The following is a 16034-nucleotide window of genomic DNA, read 5'->3' on the forward strand; positions in this document are numbered from 1 at the left end:
AAAAAAAATGCGTGGCTAAAAAGATTGTTATGTATCATTATATAATATAAAAATGCTTTGCTATTGGAAAAAATTAAAGCACTAAAAAATAATAAGTTTTTTATGTGTATGTTCATTACGCAGCATTTATTATATGAGACACAGTGTTAAATTTTGATTTATCATATTTTGATTGGAAAAATCAGATTGGGAAATTTGGTAAAATGATTTAAGGTTCATTACAAAGAAATATATTAATATATATACTAATTTTAATTTAGGTTTTCTTTGGTCCTTCTTGTTAAATCTAGCAGGCTCTTATGGCTATTCCACCATGGACCGTTGTGTACAAACAGATGATTGCCAATGGCAGCAACTATGCTCAATTGGTAACACTTTATATTTTAAAATTCTCCTGTTTCTCTGATGTTTACTGATTTTCATAATAAACTTTCATAGATGAAAAACTGCTTGATGTGGAAAGAGCACAACTCCAAAAATTTAACGAGCATTCCAAGGGCACGAATATGTCATTAGAAGCAAAAGTGTTATCATTTCAACGAAAGTATGAAGAACAAAAAAGGGCTGAGTTGAAGGCTGAGGTAAGTATAGTTGAAACATATTGAAACTCTTTTCTAAACCTTGAAAGTAATAATATGCTTCTATAAGACCTAAACTTCCTTTTTTGATGTTAAAAGTGCTGTTAAAACCTATAGTGAGGTGTCGATACAAATTTTGTGAGCATTTAAAGATTTGAGGGAACCTTTTCTTTACAGATCAAAAAGTTCAACAAACTTATAATTAATGCACATAATTTCTCCTCAGTCATTGCACAGACCTTGCAAGGTCGGTCAGCACTTAGAACTCGGGCAATATTTTGGGGTACAGCCTGGGGCAATTAAACTTATTATTGTATTAATATCTTTTAAAGTTACTAGTAGCATAAAAACAGATAATATCTTTAGATGGAGAGATTTCGATCTACTGAGCTTGCAAACATGCGACTTGAAGAAAAAGAGAAGTATCAATCTGAGATTGATAATGCTAGAATAGAGGTATATTTTGTTTTACCTTGAAAGAAGACATTTTCACAAAAATTTTGCAGTTTAGACTTGAAAAAATATAAAGTTGGGTTTATTGCGAAGATTTATCAAGTGCCAAAACTGCAAGTTTTTTCGTTCCCCTATTTTTAATCTATTCCTGAAACTAGTTCCAATAACTAAAAGGGGGTTCAAAAATTAACCTCTTTAAACTTGCACTGGCAGCATGAGTTTCCATGTCTCCAAAGGGTAAAGTAAATTTTTTTTTCATTATTTTTAGATTTTTTTTTTAAAAAAAACTAGTTGATCTTTCCTTCTAGTATGAAGCTTATTATCAACAAAAATTAAAAGATCTAGCAACAAGAGAGGAAGACATCCTAGGAAGATCTACAAAGGAAAAACAGGTTCATGATAATTTTTAAATAAATGTTTACACAGACTGTATACAACCTCTTAGAAAATATAAATCGGTTATTACTTGCAGTTCTTCGATAAAGAAGCATTTGAAGAACGTCAAAAACTTCTTAATGAGATGCAACTGTTGAAAGAACGTGAAATGAAAATGAAGAAGAATCATGAAATTGCTCTCAGGCAAGCATTTATTTTCTTTTAACGCATCAGTGATACAGTTAGTTGTTAGACAAAGGAATTCACCCATCGTTATTCGCAGCTACCATTTTTGGCTCACAGACAGATAAAGAACATTATAATATAGTCCGTAGAAATCCCATAAAATCATTAAAGTATATCGCATTTGCTACTTTGCCCAAAATTTTGTTCATTTTTAACACGAAATTGGCCTGCGTGACTAATCACCAGCCGTTTCAACTTTTGGTTAACCCACGAAAGTGAACCTAAATGTTTAAAATATATTCTGTTTGTACTTCGCCACATGGTTTTAAAAAAATTAAGTAGAAAAACTGACGTCAATATTTAGTGAGATTGCCCTAACTTAATGTGTGCGTGGAAAACTATAGTGACTAAAATACGGCTTTATATTTGGCTTTATAAGTTTATATTTCTGTACGTGTGTGTGTGTGTGATTATTCCTGTGAGTTCTTGTTACATCTAAACATGGCATTTACTTAGTAAGTTTTCGATCCATCATCTCAAACTTAGGATGCTCATGTGCTGTTTACTTAGTCGCTTCATCAAGGTTTTTTGTTAGATATATACCAGTCGATAAGCCCATGGAATAATCCATTGCAGGTCTGTCTTTGAGTTTGATGACGTCAGCAGTGACCCGTTACTGCACATTTTTTTAAAATATTTGTTTATGCGTTGCCTCTATTGTGTACAGCTTAAAACGCTGATCAAGAAAATGAATAGGATCGTGTGCTTTTGACAAAGTGTTAAGAGATATTTAGGTTTAAATAGTGTTTGATGACGTCATCAACCCGTTTGTTCCGAAGCAAAACAATAATACTCGAAGAACTTGCGCATTTTGGTGATAAAAAACATCGTCTTTGTAAAAGTCACAGACAGACACACGGAAGCTTCGTATTGTTATACGAGAATAGAAGAAGAAGAATTCGCTGTATAAATCTTTCTGTTCAGTCTTTTTATAGCTATCTCTGATCAAACAGTCATGGTGTTGTATTATCTAAATAGGTCTGTTGGCATGCAAGAAGAGAAACTCCAATTAAAAGCTGAGCAACTAAAGTTTAAGGAAGAGTCTATGAAAGATATTGAAGATCGATATGAAATGCGCCTAAACGATGAAATTTCCAGGTGATTAAAATCAATTTGTTTGATCGTGTTTCTTGACTCTTGTTTTTTGTTTTGAACTAGACAGAGTAATTGTTATCTGTTTGTTTGTTTGCTTGCTAGAGTGAAATTTGACCTGCAACAACAAGAGAAGATGGAGGCAGAGTCCTTACAATCACAAAAAATTCAACTTAAAGGTGATAACCTTGTTCTGCTACAATACTGTGACATATTTTATGGCAGCATATAACTAGAAATGTATAATATTTCGTGATGCAGATGTTTCTTATAAGATTTTTTTAATTTTTTTGCAGAGGAGAAACTCAATTTTCAATTTCAAAAGGACACATTTTTAAGATGGAAGGAGCAAGCAGAAAGGCTAAAAGATGAAAATCAGCAGCTTAATGTACGTAGATTTTTATATTCTGTCAACCCAAGAAAACGACCTAAATACTTACATTAAATTTCAGTACTGCATAATGTGATCGAAATTCTTCACTACTTTAGTTTTTTGCAATGTTCTGCCATGGTGGGCAAAAATTTGTACTCATGTTGGCCAAATTCAAAAATACTATTTTATTCATAAAGGCTAATATAATCTTTTTCTTTTTTGATTTGCATCATATCTAGTGTAACTACATCTTTCATATAGATTGCGCTCATGACAGCAAAGCAGGCAAACTCTACATGGAATCAAAAATATGAAATGCTTGCTGAACAGTACAAAAAGGTTTGTAGTTGATGATATTTTTTAGTCGAGAAGCCCTCGAAAAGGTTTTGGACTTTTTAAGTCAGAGAAGAGGAAAAACTGATATTAGTGGTAAAAAAAACATTAAAATCGTCAGCATTGTGTCCCTGTGCTGTTTTCTATGTTGTGCTAGTTTGCTGGGGATGAAGCTGTTTTGAACAAATCTAAACTGAATATAGTAATTAGCTAGGTGAGAAAAAAATCTAAATTTGGATGATGCCATCATGTTCAATTTGCTTTTGTCCATTTTACAATTTTTTGCAAAAAAGCGAATCTTTATTTATTTTTAGGCGCGGGATCTTCTTGTTAGAATGGTTTTTTGTTCACTATGCCAATATTTAGCCAATTTCTCCCAAAAACGATTTTCCCAGGTGTAACAAATTCAAATGTATGTTTGTCCAGTTTGTTCCAGTTCTGCAAATTATTTAGAAAAACGCAAACCAATAGTTTTTCATAACAGATCTGTTTTTATCATCAGGTAGAAGATTACAGCGAAATCAAAAGCGAAAAAATTTTAATTCAAAGAGATGCAGAGTTGCTAAAAAAGTAAAGAGATCGTGTTTTTGTTTTGTTTTTCATTCTTTTTTCTGCATTTTTCTTTGAAGTTCTTTAGGTAATGACCGCCCATTTGTTTTTTGTAGAAAAATCGAGGAGCTTCTTCTAGACAAGTCAAAACGAGAGAAAGGTATGATGAAATTTTCTCTGTTGCAGAGAGCCGTGTACTGTTGATATCTGCGTCAATACAACTGCACCATATATTCTCTATCTACTTGTTTTAGAGCACCAGAAGTTGATAAAAGAATTATTGAACAAAATATCAACGTCGGATGTTACTGAAGTACGTTTTGTTTTTATAATAGTTTTTCGTTGCTTGTTAAAAACACTTTAACATTTAGAATCCGCTGACTTAAAAGCTGACAGGATAATTTTAATTGGAAGGTTGATATGACTTTATATTTTGAGACGCAGAGTGTGTATCTTCCTTTATTCCCACAAGCAGGAAGCAGAACTCTATGCGGTACAATCGAATCATAGTCCAGTTCTTTTTAAACCTTGTCGATTACTTTAACGTTCCTCTTAACTTCAGATTCTGTAATGACAATGTGTAAATTTTACTAATTTGTTAACATTAAAAAATTGCTTCAATAACAAGTCATTTTTTTAAGTTAACCAAGATTGAGTCTAATACATACGTTTTTAAATTTATTTTATCTATTTGTTTATTTATTAATTGTTTTTAATTACTAGGGTGGAGAAGCTGTTAACAAAGAATTCGAAGAAACGCGACTAAGAGAACAACAATTGCGCGAAAAATATCAAACACTTCAAAACAAATATGAACTGGAGGTAGTTATTCCTTACGAGTTTTAGTTTTCAAAAAAAAAAACGTTTTTAGATCCAAAATATGATATTGATTAACCAATGTTCTTATGTGGATTATCCGCCTTGTCTTTTCGATTCAGGTCCTGAAAAACGAAGATCTACGTAAACTCTATGAAGACTGTTTGTTATCGCAACGGGAATGCTTACGAGAGATCGATGAGTTGCGAACAGCCCTAATGATGGCGAAACGAGGTATATAACTTGATAAGGTTTTTTTCTTTATTGTGGTGTCAATTTAATATTTTAGAATTTTTCATCTTATGTTTTTTTCATCCTTTTAGAAAGCGAGAAGTTTAGGAACACTAAAAATGCGGTTACTTACAATATGGGGTAGGATTTTGCAATATTCTTTTTATCGAAAAAACGAAAAAAACTTCATTTTCACGTGGTTTTAATTTTACGAGTTTTAGTTAAATTTACGAATTAAAACCCATGTAGTTTTCATCAAATTTTGTACTGTTACCTTTTCCGAGAAGTTGCACTGAAAAATAGAAACGAAACCTTTAAGATAGTTGACCATTTTTTATGGTGACAAAATCGACATTCAGATTTATTAACCGACGTAAAACATTTTTTGTCGGTATCCTCTTACCGCGGAAATTATATGTGAGTTTTAGCAAAAATAGGAATACCTTTTTTAAAGGCTAAAATTTATGAGAATTTAATTTCAATATACTAAATATTCAACTAATTGCAATTTAGACAGGCCAAAAGTAGCTGTTCCTTATTTAATTTTTAACGATGTGTTTTTAAAACATCCTGTCTGTAACGTATTAAATATTTTATATTCCTTTAGCGCTCAACCTCGCTTGCCATCTAACGAATTTTCACAAAAAACATCCAGTACAAGACGGAAGCTCTTACAAGAAAACTCGCCAAGCGAAAAGAATATGGATTTTCATTTTGAGGCATCTGATAACGTATTCAAGAAATTGGAGGAGGAAGCAATGGTAAGAACTGCTATGCAATAACTTTATCTGGGCAAACTAGTTAAACAGCCCATTTAAAACAGTTATTTTTACAACCTCTTAAAGTTTTCTTAGCATTTCTCCAGTCGTTATTAGCAAGAATTGTCTTGTGTTCGCACTCACATTTGTTTCACTCCATGAACTTTTCATGTACTACATTAATAATTTTTTCACTTTGTTGTTTTGTGTATTTTTATAGCAGTTGGAAAAATCATACAAGGACTTCCAAAGTCGTCAGAAGCAATCCAAGACGCAATCTCAAGTCTATTTCAGTTCTTACGTACAAAGAAAGAGCAAAAGCACTAATGATAGCCAGGATCCCATCCAACGCTCTCCTGGAAACAGGAATGGTCAAAATATAGTGTCAAGCTCTCCTAGAAATGACACAATGTTTCAGTATCAAAGCTCTGATAGGCATAGTTTTGACTTATCTCGCCTGATACCAGACAGATCAGTATTATCTAGTGAGTTGCTTTTCTTTTTCTTATTTTTTTTTTACTATGTTTGTTTAAATTAAAGTATGCACATCGTCTTTCTTTAGACGAACGCTCTAATGACGTTAAGCTAGGACCGGACTACTTCTCCACCGGTTCAGTTCGAACTAATGATCACCAATCTTCAAGCGGAACATCACAGCCACTATCGTCGACACAAGCACCAGGTGCAAGTAGTCACGCTCTGTCCTTTGGCTTATCAGGTTTGACATATACCCAGGATAGGATAGATAAAAGGTGAGTACTAATCAATCCAATGATGATGACGATTTTGCATTTATGTATTATCTTTGGCAAGTCTTTTGTCTCTTTTGCCTGTAGACCTCCACCAGCGCAAGGTAGAAACGCTAAATCAAACGCCGTAGTAAATAACCTCGAAGAACAGAAGATTTCTTCCCAAAAAATAAACTTGGTTCATTTAAAAAGGAACGAAGCTCAAAGTGTCTTTGCAGAAACAGCTGCCACACCCACAGTTAATGCTCCCTCATCCACTACATTGGCTACAACGTGTTTTTCTTTAACTCAAAATCCACTGCGTGAAACCACGGTAACTAGTGACTCCCTTACACAGCATCCGCTTTATGATAGTCGAAACTATAATACACTAACTCAGTACCCGTTGATCGAATCTGATCTGCAAACTCCAGCTTTAAAGGCAAGAGACTTGGTTACCCCGAAGACTAAAAAACTCGATACACTTACTGAGCAAAGCATTGGTGCAGATCTTTCAGTAACTGTTGTGGAGGAGGACGCAGGCGCAAATAATCTAGGTTCTGTAGTTGTAAAACGGTTGGAAGAAGGTATAAAAAAGGTTGAAGAGAGTCGGCAGAATAGAGCGAACTCAGTGGAGCAGGAATTTGACTTGAAGGAAGCAACTATAACAACTTTTGAAAGTCCAACTAAATCTGAATCAAAAGTTGTCAATGATGTTTTCTACACGCCAGCCGCTGCTCATAAGAATAATAACCTGAATAATGATAATAATAACAAAGGTGCAACACCAAATGAAGTTGCTAATGAAAACAGTGATGACCTATCATCAGGAAAATATTCTGTCGACCAATCGAAGTCTACTGTGCAAGAGCTAACCAACAAAGACGATGTTAGCAAAGTCGATTCTTTATTAAGCGAAGGTGAAGTTGACCAAGGTGGGCAAGTTAATGATGTAATGGCGCAGTATATGAAAATGATTTTGCAGAAAAAAGAAGAAGAAAAAGAAAAAGAACAAGACGATGTCGCAAGTGATGCACAGGTACACAGTAATCACACACACATCAACGTACTGACCTTTTTTGTTTTTATGAAATTCAAAACAGAAACGGTATAAATTATTCAAATTAAGCCTGTCTTTTACCATTCAACAGATAATGGCTAAATACAAGAAGTATTTTTTTGTCTTCAAAATATATCGTCATCCAATCAGCCTAAAAACCATCTAAAATCTTTTTAGCCCCCTCTTTCTCCTTCAAATGGATTTGTGATAAATTTTTAGAGGTTAAAATTTGCTGACTTTTTATCATTTTTAGTTAGTTTCAAAATAGTAAATAAAAATTGATGTAACGTCACGTTTGTTGTCATGGTGACTCTCGGCTAAAAATTCTTTTTCCTTGAAATATTCCTATTAACACTTCCAAAGTCATATTGTAGGCTTTTTATGTTTTTGTCATCTATTTCTCCCCCGGCTTTTCAGAGACATCAAAACCCCGACCTGAATAGAGTTAAGTTATCTAAAATGATCACACGTGCCTCATTTCGCAGCAAAACAATTTTCGATTACGTGAAGTTGAACAATATTTGCGTCCCTGATCACGTCATTTTGACACACTTCTTTGGGTTATGTCAATAGTGAAAAAACCGTCGGTTAAAAGTAACGAAATTTTTCCCGTTGTCGAAAATCGTTGACCAAAGAATTTAATTTTTTTTTGCCCCAACTTATTTTTCGAGAATGGCCGAGAGTTAGCACGTAAAACTTGTCCACTGCTGGTTAGTTCCACTTTATTCCAATATTTCAGTATGACATCAAAGATAAATGACGTTACTTAAAAACTAGTTTTGAATAAAAATCTCTGCATTAAGTGCACTTATATTTAATAATATTAGTTTGACTATATATAATAAAATATAAAATTAAAACCTTTTTTTCAAAAATGTCAGCTAACAATTAGGACTTGAAAAGGGCTAGTTATTAGTATAGTATTTTTCTGCTTAACACAACAAAACTACATATATGACGTCATCATCTTTGCATAATGTTACAAATCAAAAAAGCCGCCTCATATAGCTGGTCTGTATGTTCTCGAATTCCGGTCAGCAAAATATACCACCCCCTTCCTCCGAACTTTGTTGGGTAAATTTTTTTCTCATGCACATGTACTTGTGTTCCGTTTTCATCAAAACATCAGCAGAAGGATCTCTGCGAATATAAAACTCTCATATATCTGTATTTACCACGCGAACACGCATTAAATAATTTGGAGACCCATAACACACGTCTATTGCTTTCCTCATTCTCGATCAGAAAAATTATTTTTATAGGCAATATTTAAAGTGACAAATCACGAAACATTTGTCATGGTTATTAACTACATTGTCTTCTATTTTACTCATCGAGACTTTTCTTTTAACCAGGTTACTGACTATAATGACATCCCCGTCTCGGATACTGAAGAGCGCCAAATAAGGTAGGTCATTAGGTGAAAACTGTTTTGTTGTGTGCAATCATTGATGTCTGTTACGTCAATATGAGCTATCGGGAAATGGCGATTTCCTGAGGAAATCACGAGGCGTGTACGGCCGTAAAATGATTTCACATGATAACGTTTTGTTATTTCCAATTCCATAATGCGTAATTAATTTACCTGGTAGAGTGGTCATTAGAACTTACAGGACTAGGTTCGTCCTTTTACAGCAGGCTATATTTCCATAGGATCTAATCTCATTATTCTTTTAGCGAGAAAAGTTCAATATCAGAGTTCGAATGGTAAAATGCGTTCGGAGAAATGGGAATAACATGCACGGTTGCTTTCAAAGAACGTGAAGCCACAGGTCGTGGTCATCTTTACAAACTTGTTATCAACATTCAATTTTTTTTACATATATTTAGTATCTGTATAAATAAAAGATTTTACGTCTTGTTTATTATGTACAAACCAATGTATAATTCCGTGTGTATATATTATTACTGTGGAAATATATAATATCGAACAAACAAAATTTCGGATGACGACATCAGCCAAGGGAATTCATAAAATGTTTTAATGAGTTTCCTCTGCCAATAATCTTTTTCATGTGATATTGACAATAAAATGTGGGCGATTTGTCAATGCTGGCCTTTTGTTGTTAAACTCGTGATTAGGAGATTTTGTTTCACCAGCGATTTTTAAAACATGATTCTGAAACTAACAATGTTATTTTTTGATAGCACTACACGACAGCCGATGTGTTCTCTTCCATCGTTGACTTTTTACAAGGTTTAAAATATGGCCTCCGAACTAAGTAGGACATTCCTATTACCATACCACACTCCGCTAGTCTTGCTACTGTTTGGTATGCAAGCCAAGGCCATGCTTCCATGACTACAGACGTGTTTAAAAGCATCGTAACTAGTGCATATATTACGACCACGCTGTACGTCAAACCAGAGACAGAGATTAAGGTTGCCACCTTGAATAACTTCGACAGAGATTTATCAACAAACGGTGAACGAGGCTTAATTAAATTTACGTCTACGGTATTATTTCTACTGCTTTCGTTTTGTTCGGCCATGATATCTTTTTTCTTCTTTATAAGTCGGAAACTTCTATAAAGTGAAATTTCGACCTGGTTGAGTTGCTGTTTCATTCGTAGGTAACAATAAATGATGGTGCATGAAACTACAGTTCCGAAAAGTATAAAAAACATTTGGCACACTGCTATAACTTGAAATTCATCTGCATTGAACACAAGATAAAAATGAACAGCCACAACCACAGTGAAATGAACCACTATTATTCCAGTTAAGTACCATATATTTTGTAGTTTTTTGGAGTAAAGTTTCATTTTCGTGGTCTCGATTAGTGTTGTTAAAATAAACGAAAATGCCGCTGTCAAACATGGTAGCCGCAAACCAAAAAAGATAAACAACAAGCCTGGAAGTTTGATTCGGAAATGTTCGTGTGATTCGTATGGATTAATGATAAGATGCACAGCTGTGATAAAGTTGAAGAAAAATAACATAATGTTTGTTAGAAGAAAAATCTTTTTTCTTCTAATTTCGCCCTTTCTACAGCAGCATAAACCAATTATACTGTTTATGTTATAAACAGAAAATACCAAAAATAAAACAAAAAATGTATAAATGTGTATGGGCCAAGCAGCACCCCATTCTTCACGAGTCATTTCAAATTCAGGTTCAGGTTCTGGAGAAGCATCAAAACCCATCGTGTTTCTTATAATTTCTGTAAATATATAATTTATCTTCGTTTGTTTAAATTACCCAACTTTCCATTAGTAATCTTTTTGTTTTTAATTTCTTTACACTTCTTAGATATCTTAACGGTTTTAAAATCAACAAAGAAACGTTACGTTACTTTTTTATAATGATGTAATTGTTTATAAATGTCGGTTTCTGAAATGCTTAGTAATGGCGGCTCTTTGTTTACGTTCTTTGATTATCATTTACGCAGTAGTCTTGCTACCATCTTTCTTTTTGTGTACATCTTTATCTTTCACTTTAGTTTTGCGTATGATGCCTGCCTTAGCGAATCTCTCCATCAATATGTTTAAATTATTAGCCAGACTCAATGCGCTACACGACAAAGATGAAGTTTGGATTCTATGCTTCAATTCAGTTGCAAGTTTCTGAAAATCAAGCGACATAATTAATCACTTATTTATTGCAATAGCCGCATAAAAAAATAATTATGTACGTCAGAGGGAGGGAGTTGAATAATCCGGAAAATGTGCAACGTAATCGGTTGCCGATCGAGTTGGAAGTAGTTAGTGTTGAGTTTGTTGGGAATGAAAAACGAAGTAACCTTAATATCTGTTTTTGCGTATTAAGCTGTTTAACACAACAGAATACAGCAGGCGAATCAGCAAAAAAATAGTAGGTTAGCTTTGCTTTTAAAAAAAAAAAAATCATTTTTTAGGTTTTCTTTTCTATGGGTTATAAATAAAGCATAATTTTTATATGATTTTTGGTTTAAACTTCCAACCTTGTCTCCAAAGTTCTTTTCTTTTTTCACATTGAGGCCGGTGACTTGGGTAAAAAAAACCTGGGAACTTCGTGAATATTTAAACTTTAAAATAAAACAAAACAAGAAGCCCTGGGGGCTCTAAGAATTTCCGCGCGCTACCAAAATATTTGATGAAAACCTGCTAATTCGTTGTGTTATTGTGCCAAACATTTGAAGGGGTTTGGTGCATGAACCTCTGAAGATAAAGCACTCTAGTGACATTATATCTTACAACAAACGCAAACAAAACGAAACGTGTCATTAAACTCACATTTTAAAAGAAATTGCTAACAAAAAATACGGCCTATCATTCATGGTTGAAAGTCTTGCGATTGAAACGTTTATGGTCTTAAACGGCATTAGTTAACAAAAAATCAAAATTTTGATGTGACCATCATTTTCAGCATACTTTTTTTATTAACTGTGTCAATTTTTGTCGAAAATAAAGCAGTTTTAATTTTTGGATAAATTTTGGTCTGAAATGACATTTAGGTGACAAAAAATCAAACTTTTGTACCATAATCATTTTCAGCATACTTTATTTGTTAACTGTGCCAGATTTAGCCGAAAATGAAGTGGTTTTAATTTTTGGACCAATTTTGGCCTAAAATGGCATTTAGGTGACAAAAATCAAAATTTTGATGTCACCATTATGTTCAGCATACTTTTTTTGTTAACTTTGCCAATTTTTGTTGAAAATGAAGTAGTTTTAATTTTTGGACCAATTTTGGCCTAAAATGACATTTAAGGTGACAAAAAACCAAAATTTTGATGTCACCATCATGTTCAGCATACTTTATTTGTTAACTTGTGCCAAATTTTGTTGAAAATAAAGTAGTTCTAATTTTTTGACCAATCTTGGCCTAAAATGACATTTAGGTGACTAAAATCAAAATTATTATGTGACCATTATGTTCAGCATACTTTTTTTGTTAAATGTGCCAAATTTTGTCGAAAACAAATACCAATTTTAGCCTGAAACGTCAATACGAGACTTCCCAGTAGTTAAGGAGCTTGGGTACGAAGTTTACATCTGTGACGGACAACGTGAAATCCCAGGGTCGATTTTTTCTCAAAAAATGCTCCGAAAGAAAAAAACGACGGTTTTAAAGAATTTCCTATGCCTTCGGGCGCGGAAATTCAATTAAAATTTAATTAAAATTTATGAAATTAAACAATTTGTTTGACAAATAATTGGTCCAAAATATCAAACAATTTCCATGGTGCGAATGTAAGTCGTATGTATAGTTTGTCAGAGATAAACCCCTTGCAACTTTAACTGACATTGACACTACTTAATAATTCGACAAGTATTTAAATGTGTTTTTTTTTAAATTTAAACGAAACAGAACACGTACATAAATTCAAAGCTATAAAAGTAAACACTAAAATAAACAATTCGTCCTGTGTTATCTTATTAAGTTAAACAATGACTAAAAAAAATTTTTAAGTCGTTTTTTTAAGCAGTTAACAATGTTTAAAGCGAAGTGCAGAAAATCTATTGTTTATAAAAAAAAGTGTAGGGAATATGCAGTCAAATGGAAACGCCTTCAAGGTTGAGATTTAAAACAATAAGACCACATGGATTTGATTTATAATGGTTGTAGTATCAGCATATTAAAAATTTATCTGTGAAAAATAAAACTGAAAGTAAAATGAAAATAAATTAATAGAGGAAATTAAGAACGTGGCAACGTAAAAAAGAAACACACTTCAGACATCTTTTCAAGTAAAGATTTTCGCAGAATCAATTGCTCCGATTTTGTAATTATAAAATTTGTGACGAACTGTAAAAAATGCTTAAAATATAAAAACAAATTAAGAACAACTTCAGGCTGAACATCAGGCAAGAACACCACGGTATAACCAAAAAAATTGAAACCTTGGTTAAAATGGGCACTCCTAAGGCTTAAACTTTATATAACTACAATGCTGGTAAAAATAATTTTTCTGGAGACAAGACAGCCACCTCGTCTCCAGGGCTCTTCTACGCCTATGATATTCTGACGGGACTATACTAGGCGTAGAAGATCCATGTGGACGAGATTGGCGCCTACGCACAATTAAGTCATTGTTTTAAACTTCAAGTTTTCCTGTTTCGATCAGATCATGGATATATATAAGGTATATAATAGCTTAGTTTTGGAAACTATCATCACCAAGGCGACTATTTTTAGGTGCTTAATTTCCTCATACAAAGACAACAGCTTAAGCATAAAATAAATTTTTTTTAGATGCCCCAGACTGTGACTGGCTTACAACACACAGCCCACATGACTAATTAAATGAACAACCTTGTTAAGAACGAAATTAAAGCAGACAACAAGCTTTGTTTGTTGGCTCTTAAACTCCAAACAGAATATGGGTTTTAAAACCCCATGAGTTTGTCGTGAGCTGGATTCAGACAATAACCTTGTAAACAGTTTGTTGTAAGAAAGTTGTTTGTAAGAATGTAGTTAAAAGAAGAGAGCAGCTAAGAATACCGTTTAATGGGTTCGGCGGCAAAGCGCAAGTAAAAAAGTATGTGTTATACTTTCATTTGCGCTTTGAGGTTTTTTTTGAGGTTTTAAATGCTATTCCCACTGTTAAACGAAATGGGGTCTTATTTTTTAAAGGACATTTCCAAAAACTGCATACCTTTCCCCTGTTATGGCGAATTAAAAGCCCTGATATAAGTTTTCATAGTGGAAATTATTTATGTGCAAATACTTTCGAATAATATGAAAAATAATTTTTACACACCACATTAATACTCGCGTGTAAAAATTGCTATACATCTAAAAAACAGTGTTTTATTTAAAACTTGACATTTAATCTTAACAACTTTTTATATTTAAAAACAAGTCCTTGTGCTTTAAAAAAGCAGCTTTGTTATCACAAATAGTCTTCGTTTTTCAGTTTTCAGTTTTGCTCATACATGGTGGTATCAATGATCTGCGAACGATATATGACATTGATGTAACCATTATAACTTCAGTAGATCTTGCTATAGTTTGAAATATATACCATGGCCAAGGTTTTAAACCTTCTTGCCCATCAAGAATTAATCGAAGTGAATATATTACAGCACCGACGTAAATTAATCCACTACATGTTATAGCAATGATGTTGGCCAAAAGTTTTCTAATCGACTTATCTGCAAATATCGAGACTGACGGATCGTACTCTATCGACTTTTCAGAAGTAGTACTGGATTTCTTTTTTTTCTTTTCCACTGGAAACTCCACTACAATCCCTGTCTCCTTTGATTTGCTATAAGTGCTCATACGTCTAAAACTTGTGTTTAAAATTTTCAAGCAACGGATGATATTGATGCAAGCATAAAGCGTCATGATTGCAACTACAAGTCCAAATAAGACGAAAAAAATATTGCATATAATCAACAAACGAAATTTGCTTGGTTCAAATATCAGGTAAAGGTGGATTGTGAAAGCCAACGTGAAATGCACAACTATGGTGATTATCACGTACTTGATGTTTTGTAATCGAGGGGAATATAATTTAACTTTTGTCGTTTCGACCAATGAAATAAACACCAATGAGAACGAGGCTGTTAAGCATGGAATTTTAAAGCCAAAGATAACGAACAAAATCTTTCGTAAAACCTTCTTGTTAAAATATTCTCCGGTCTCGTACGGATCAAGAAATAATCGGAAAGATGAGATACAGTTAAAAAAGAATAACAAAATATTTATAGCCAAGAATATTTTTCGTCTTCGCACTGATTTCTGGGTTTTGTAAACTAAACCAAGTATGCTATTGAGATTATACAGCATAAGAATAAAAAAAATGGCAGCAAATATATAATGATGACATGGCCATGCGGTTACCCATATGGCTCTTGCTGTAGAAAAATCTGGTTCTGGTTCTGGTGATAATTTATCTATTGGTTCAGGTTCGCCACCCGGTGTGGAGTTTGTACCCATTTCTTCAACTGCGAAGCAATGTTATTCTTGTTGTCAAATACGTTGTTCTGTTTTTATTAACGACACAGTGTCTTCGTATAAATACTTTGGTTTCAAGAATAATTCCCCAAATCATATGCAAACTTTATTCCATTGACTATTACTAGAATAAAAAATGTAAACACGCGATCTGAGAAGAGAATGACAGACATCAATATACATTCTATAAGTGCGGCGATAAGCTCTGAAGCATGTATTTAAAAATATATTAATAAACCACGTTAGGCTGTATGCTTGAATATAAACCGCACCTGGTAATGAGGAGATAAGACACGTCCTTTTTTCAATCTATTTTACACGCTACCACTTTCGATCCAAATATTTTAAAAAAACTAACCTTACAGATAAGACTTCATCAACCTTTCAAGCAGGTGAACGAAATCGTTTTCTCTGAATATACACGTGCTATTGTGTTTTCCAATTTGATTAATTAATGCTATATCCAGTAATTACGCAGAGCTTATAAACTCATTTGATATTAATTGTGTTTTGCAATCTTTTTAGTAGGCTGTGCCAGGGTTAATTGCTAACAAT

The 16034-nt window shown here is 33.3% G+C and overlaps 3 protein-coding genes across 3 annotated transcripts in view; 2 read left to right on the forward strand and 1 right to left on the reverse strand.

The window, feature by feature from the left end:
* LOC130654669 (uncharacterized) overlaps positions 1 to 131 on the forward strand; it is a 26132-nt gene extending 26001 nt beyond the window's left edge. Inside the window, exon 5 of the mRNA XM_057457281.1 lies at positions 120 to 131. The gene's annotated coding sequence lies outside the window, so the exon portion shown is untranslated. The remainder of the gene's footprint in view (positions 1 to 119) is intronic.
* LOC130654658 (centriole and centriolar satellite protein ofd1-like) overlaps positions 1 to 9801 on the forward strand; it is a 13403-nt gene extending 3602 nt beyond the window's left edge. Inside the window, exons 5-25 of the mRNA XM_057457271.1 lie at positions 261 to 368; positions 439 to 581; positions 945 to 1034; positions 1340 to 1423; positions 1504 to 1610; positions 2631 to 2750; positions 2850 to 2923; positions 3041 to 3132; positions 3379 to 3456; positions 3953 to 4020; positions 4116 to 4159; positions 4254 to 4312; positions 4723 to 4821; positions 4938 to 5049; positions 5139 to 5187; positions 5654 to 5807; positions 6025 to 6289; positions 6367 to 6556; positions 6641 to 7571; positions 8948 to 9000; positions 9270 to 9801. Of these exons, the coding sequence (XP_057313254.1) occupies positions 261 to 368; positions 439 to 581; positions 945 to 1034; positions 1340 to 1423; positions 1504 to 1610; positions 2631 to 2750; positions 2850 to 2923; positions 3041 to 3132; positions 3379 to 3456; positions 3953 to 4020; positions 4116 to 4159; positions 4254 to 4312; positions 4723 to 4821; positions 4938 to 5049; positions 5139 to 5187; positions 5654 to 5807; positions 6025 to 6289; positions 6367 to 6556; positions 6641 to 7571; positions 8948 to 9000; positions 9270 to 9303 (2954 nt within the window). The 3' untranslated portion in view covers positions 9304 to 9801. The remainder of the gene's footprint in view (positions 1 to 260; positions 369 to 438; positions 582 to 944; positions 1035 to 1339; positions 1424 to 1503; positions 1611 to 2630; positions 2751 to 2849; positions 2924 to 3040; positions 3133 to 3378; positions 3457 to 3952; positions 4021 to 4115; positions 4160 to 4253; positions 4313 to 4722; positions 4822 to 4937; positions 5050 to 5138; positions 5188 to 5653; positions 5808 to 6024; positions 6290 to 6366; positions 6557 to 6640; positions 7572 to 8947; positions 9001 to 9269) is intronic.
* Positions 9366 to 15710, reverse strand: LOC130653655 (uncharacterized). Its single transcript, XM_057456178.1, has 6 exons — positions 14432 to 15710; positions 13248 to 13417; positions 11515 to 11581; positions 11227 to 11342; positions 10980 to 11158; positions 9366 to 10787 (listed from the first exon to the last, which is right to left on the reverse strand). Exons 1-6 carry the CDS (start codon positions 15459 to 15461, stop codon positions 9743 to 9745), a joined length of 2607 nt encoding a protein of 868 aa, XP_057312161.1. The 5' UTR covers positions 15462 to 15710; the 3' UTR covers positions 9366 to 9742.
* Between the last annotated feature and the right edge of the window lie 324 nt (positions 15711 to 16034).

Source organism: Hydractinia symbiolongicarpus, chromosome 8 (assembly GCF_029227915.1).
Source record: "Hydractinia symbiolongicarpus strain clone_291-10 chromosome 8, HSymV2.1, whole genome shotgun sequence".
NCBI lineage: Eukaryota > Metazoa > Cnidaria > Hydrozoa > Anthoathecata > Hydractiniidae > Hydractinia > Hydractinia symbiolongicarpus.

Excerpts from the sequence above, each read along its gene's own strand:
- LOC130653655 (XM_057456178.1), bottom strand. The coding sequence starts at position 15,461 with ATGGGTACAAACTCCACACCGGGTGGCGAACCTGAACCAATAGATAAA. Across the intron at positions 11,582-13,247 it reads TACTTGAAAAGATGTCTGAA|TTCCCAGGTTTTTTTTACCC; the intron begins GTGTGTTTCTTT and ends ATATTCACGAAG. Across the intron at positions 10,788-10,979 it reads GATGGTAGCAAGACTACTGC|TAAACAAACGAAGATAAATT; the intron begins GTAAATGATAAT and ends AGTTGGGTAATT.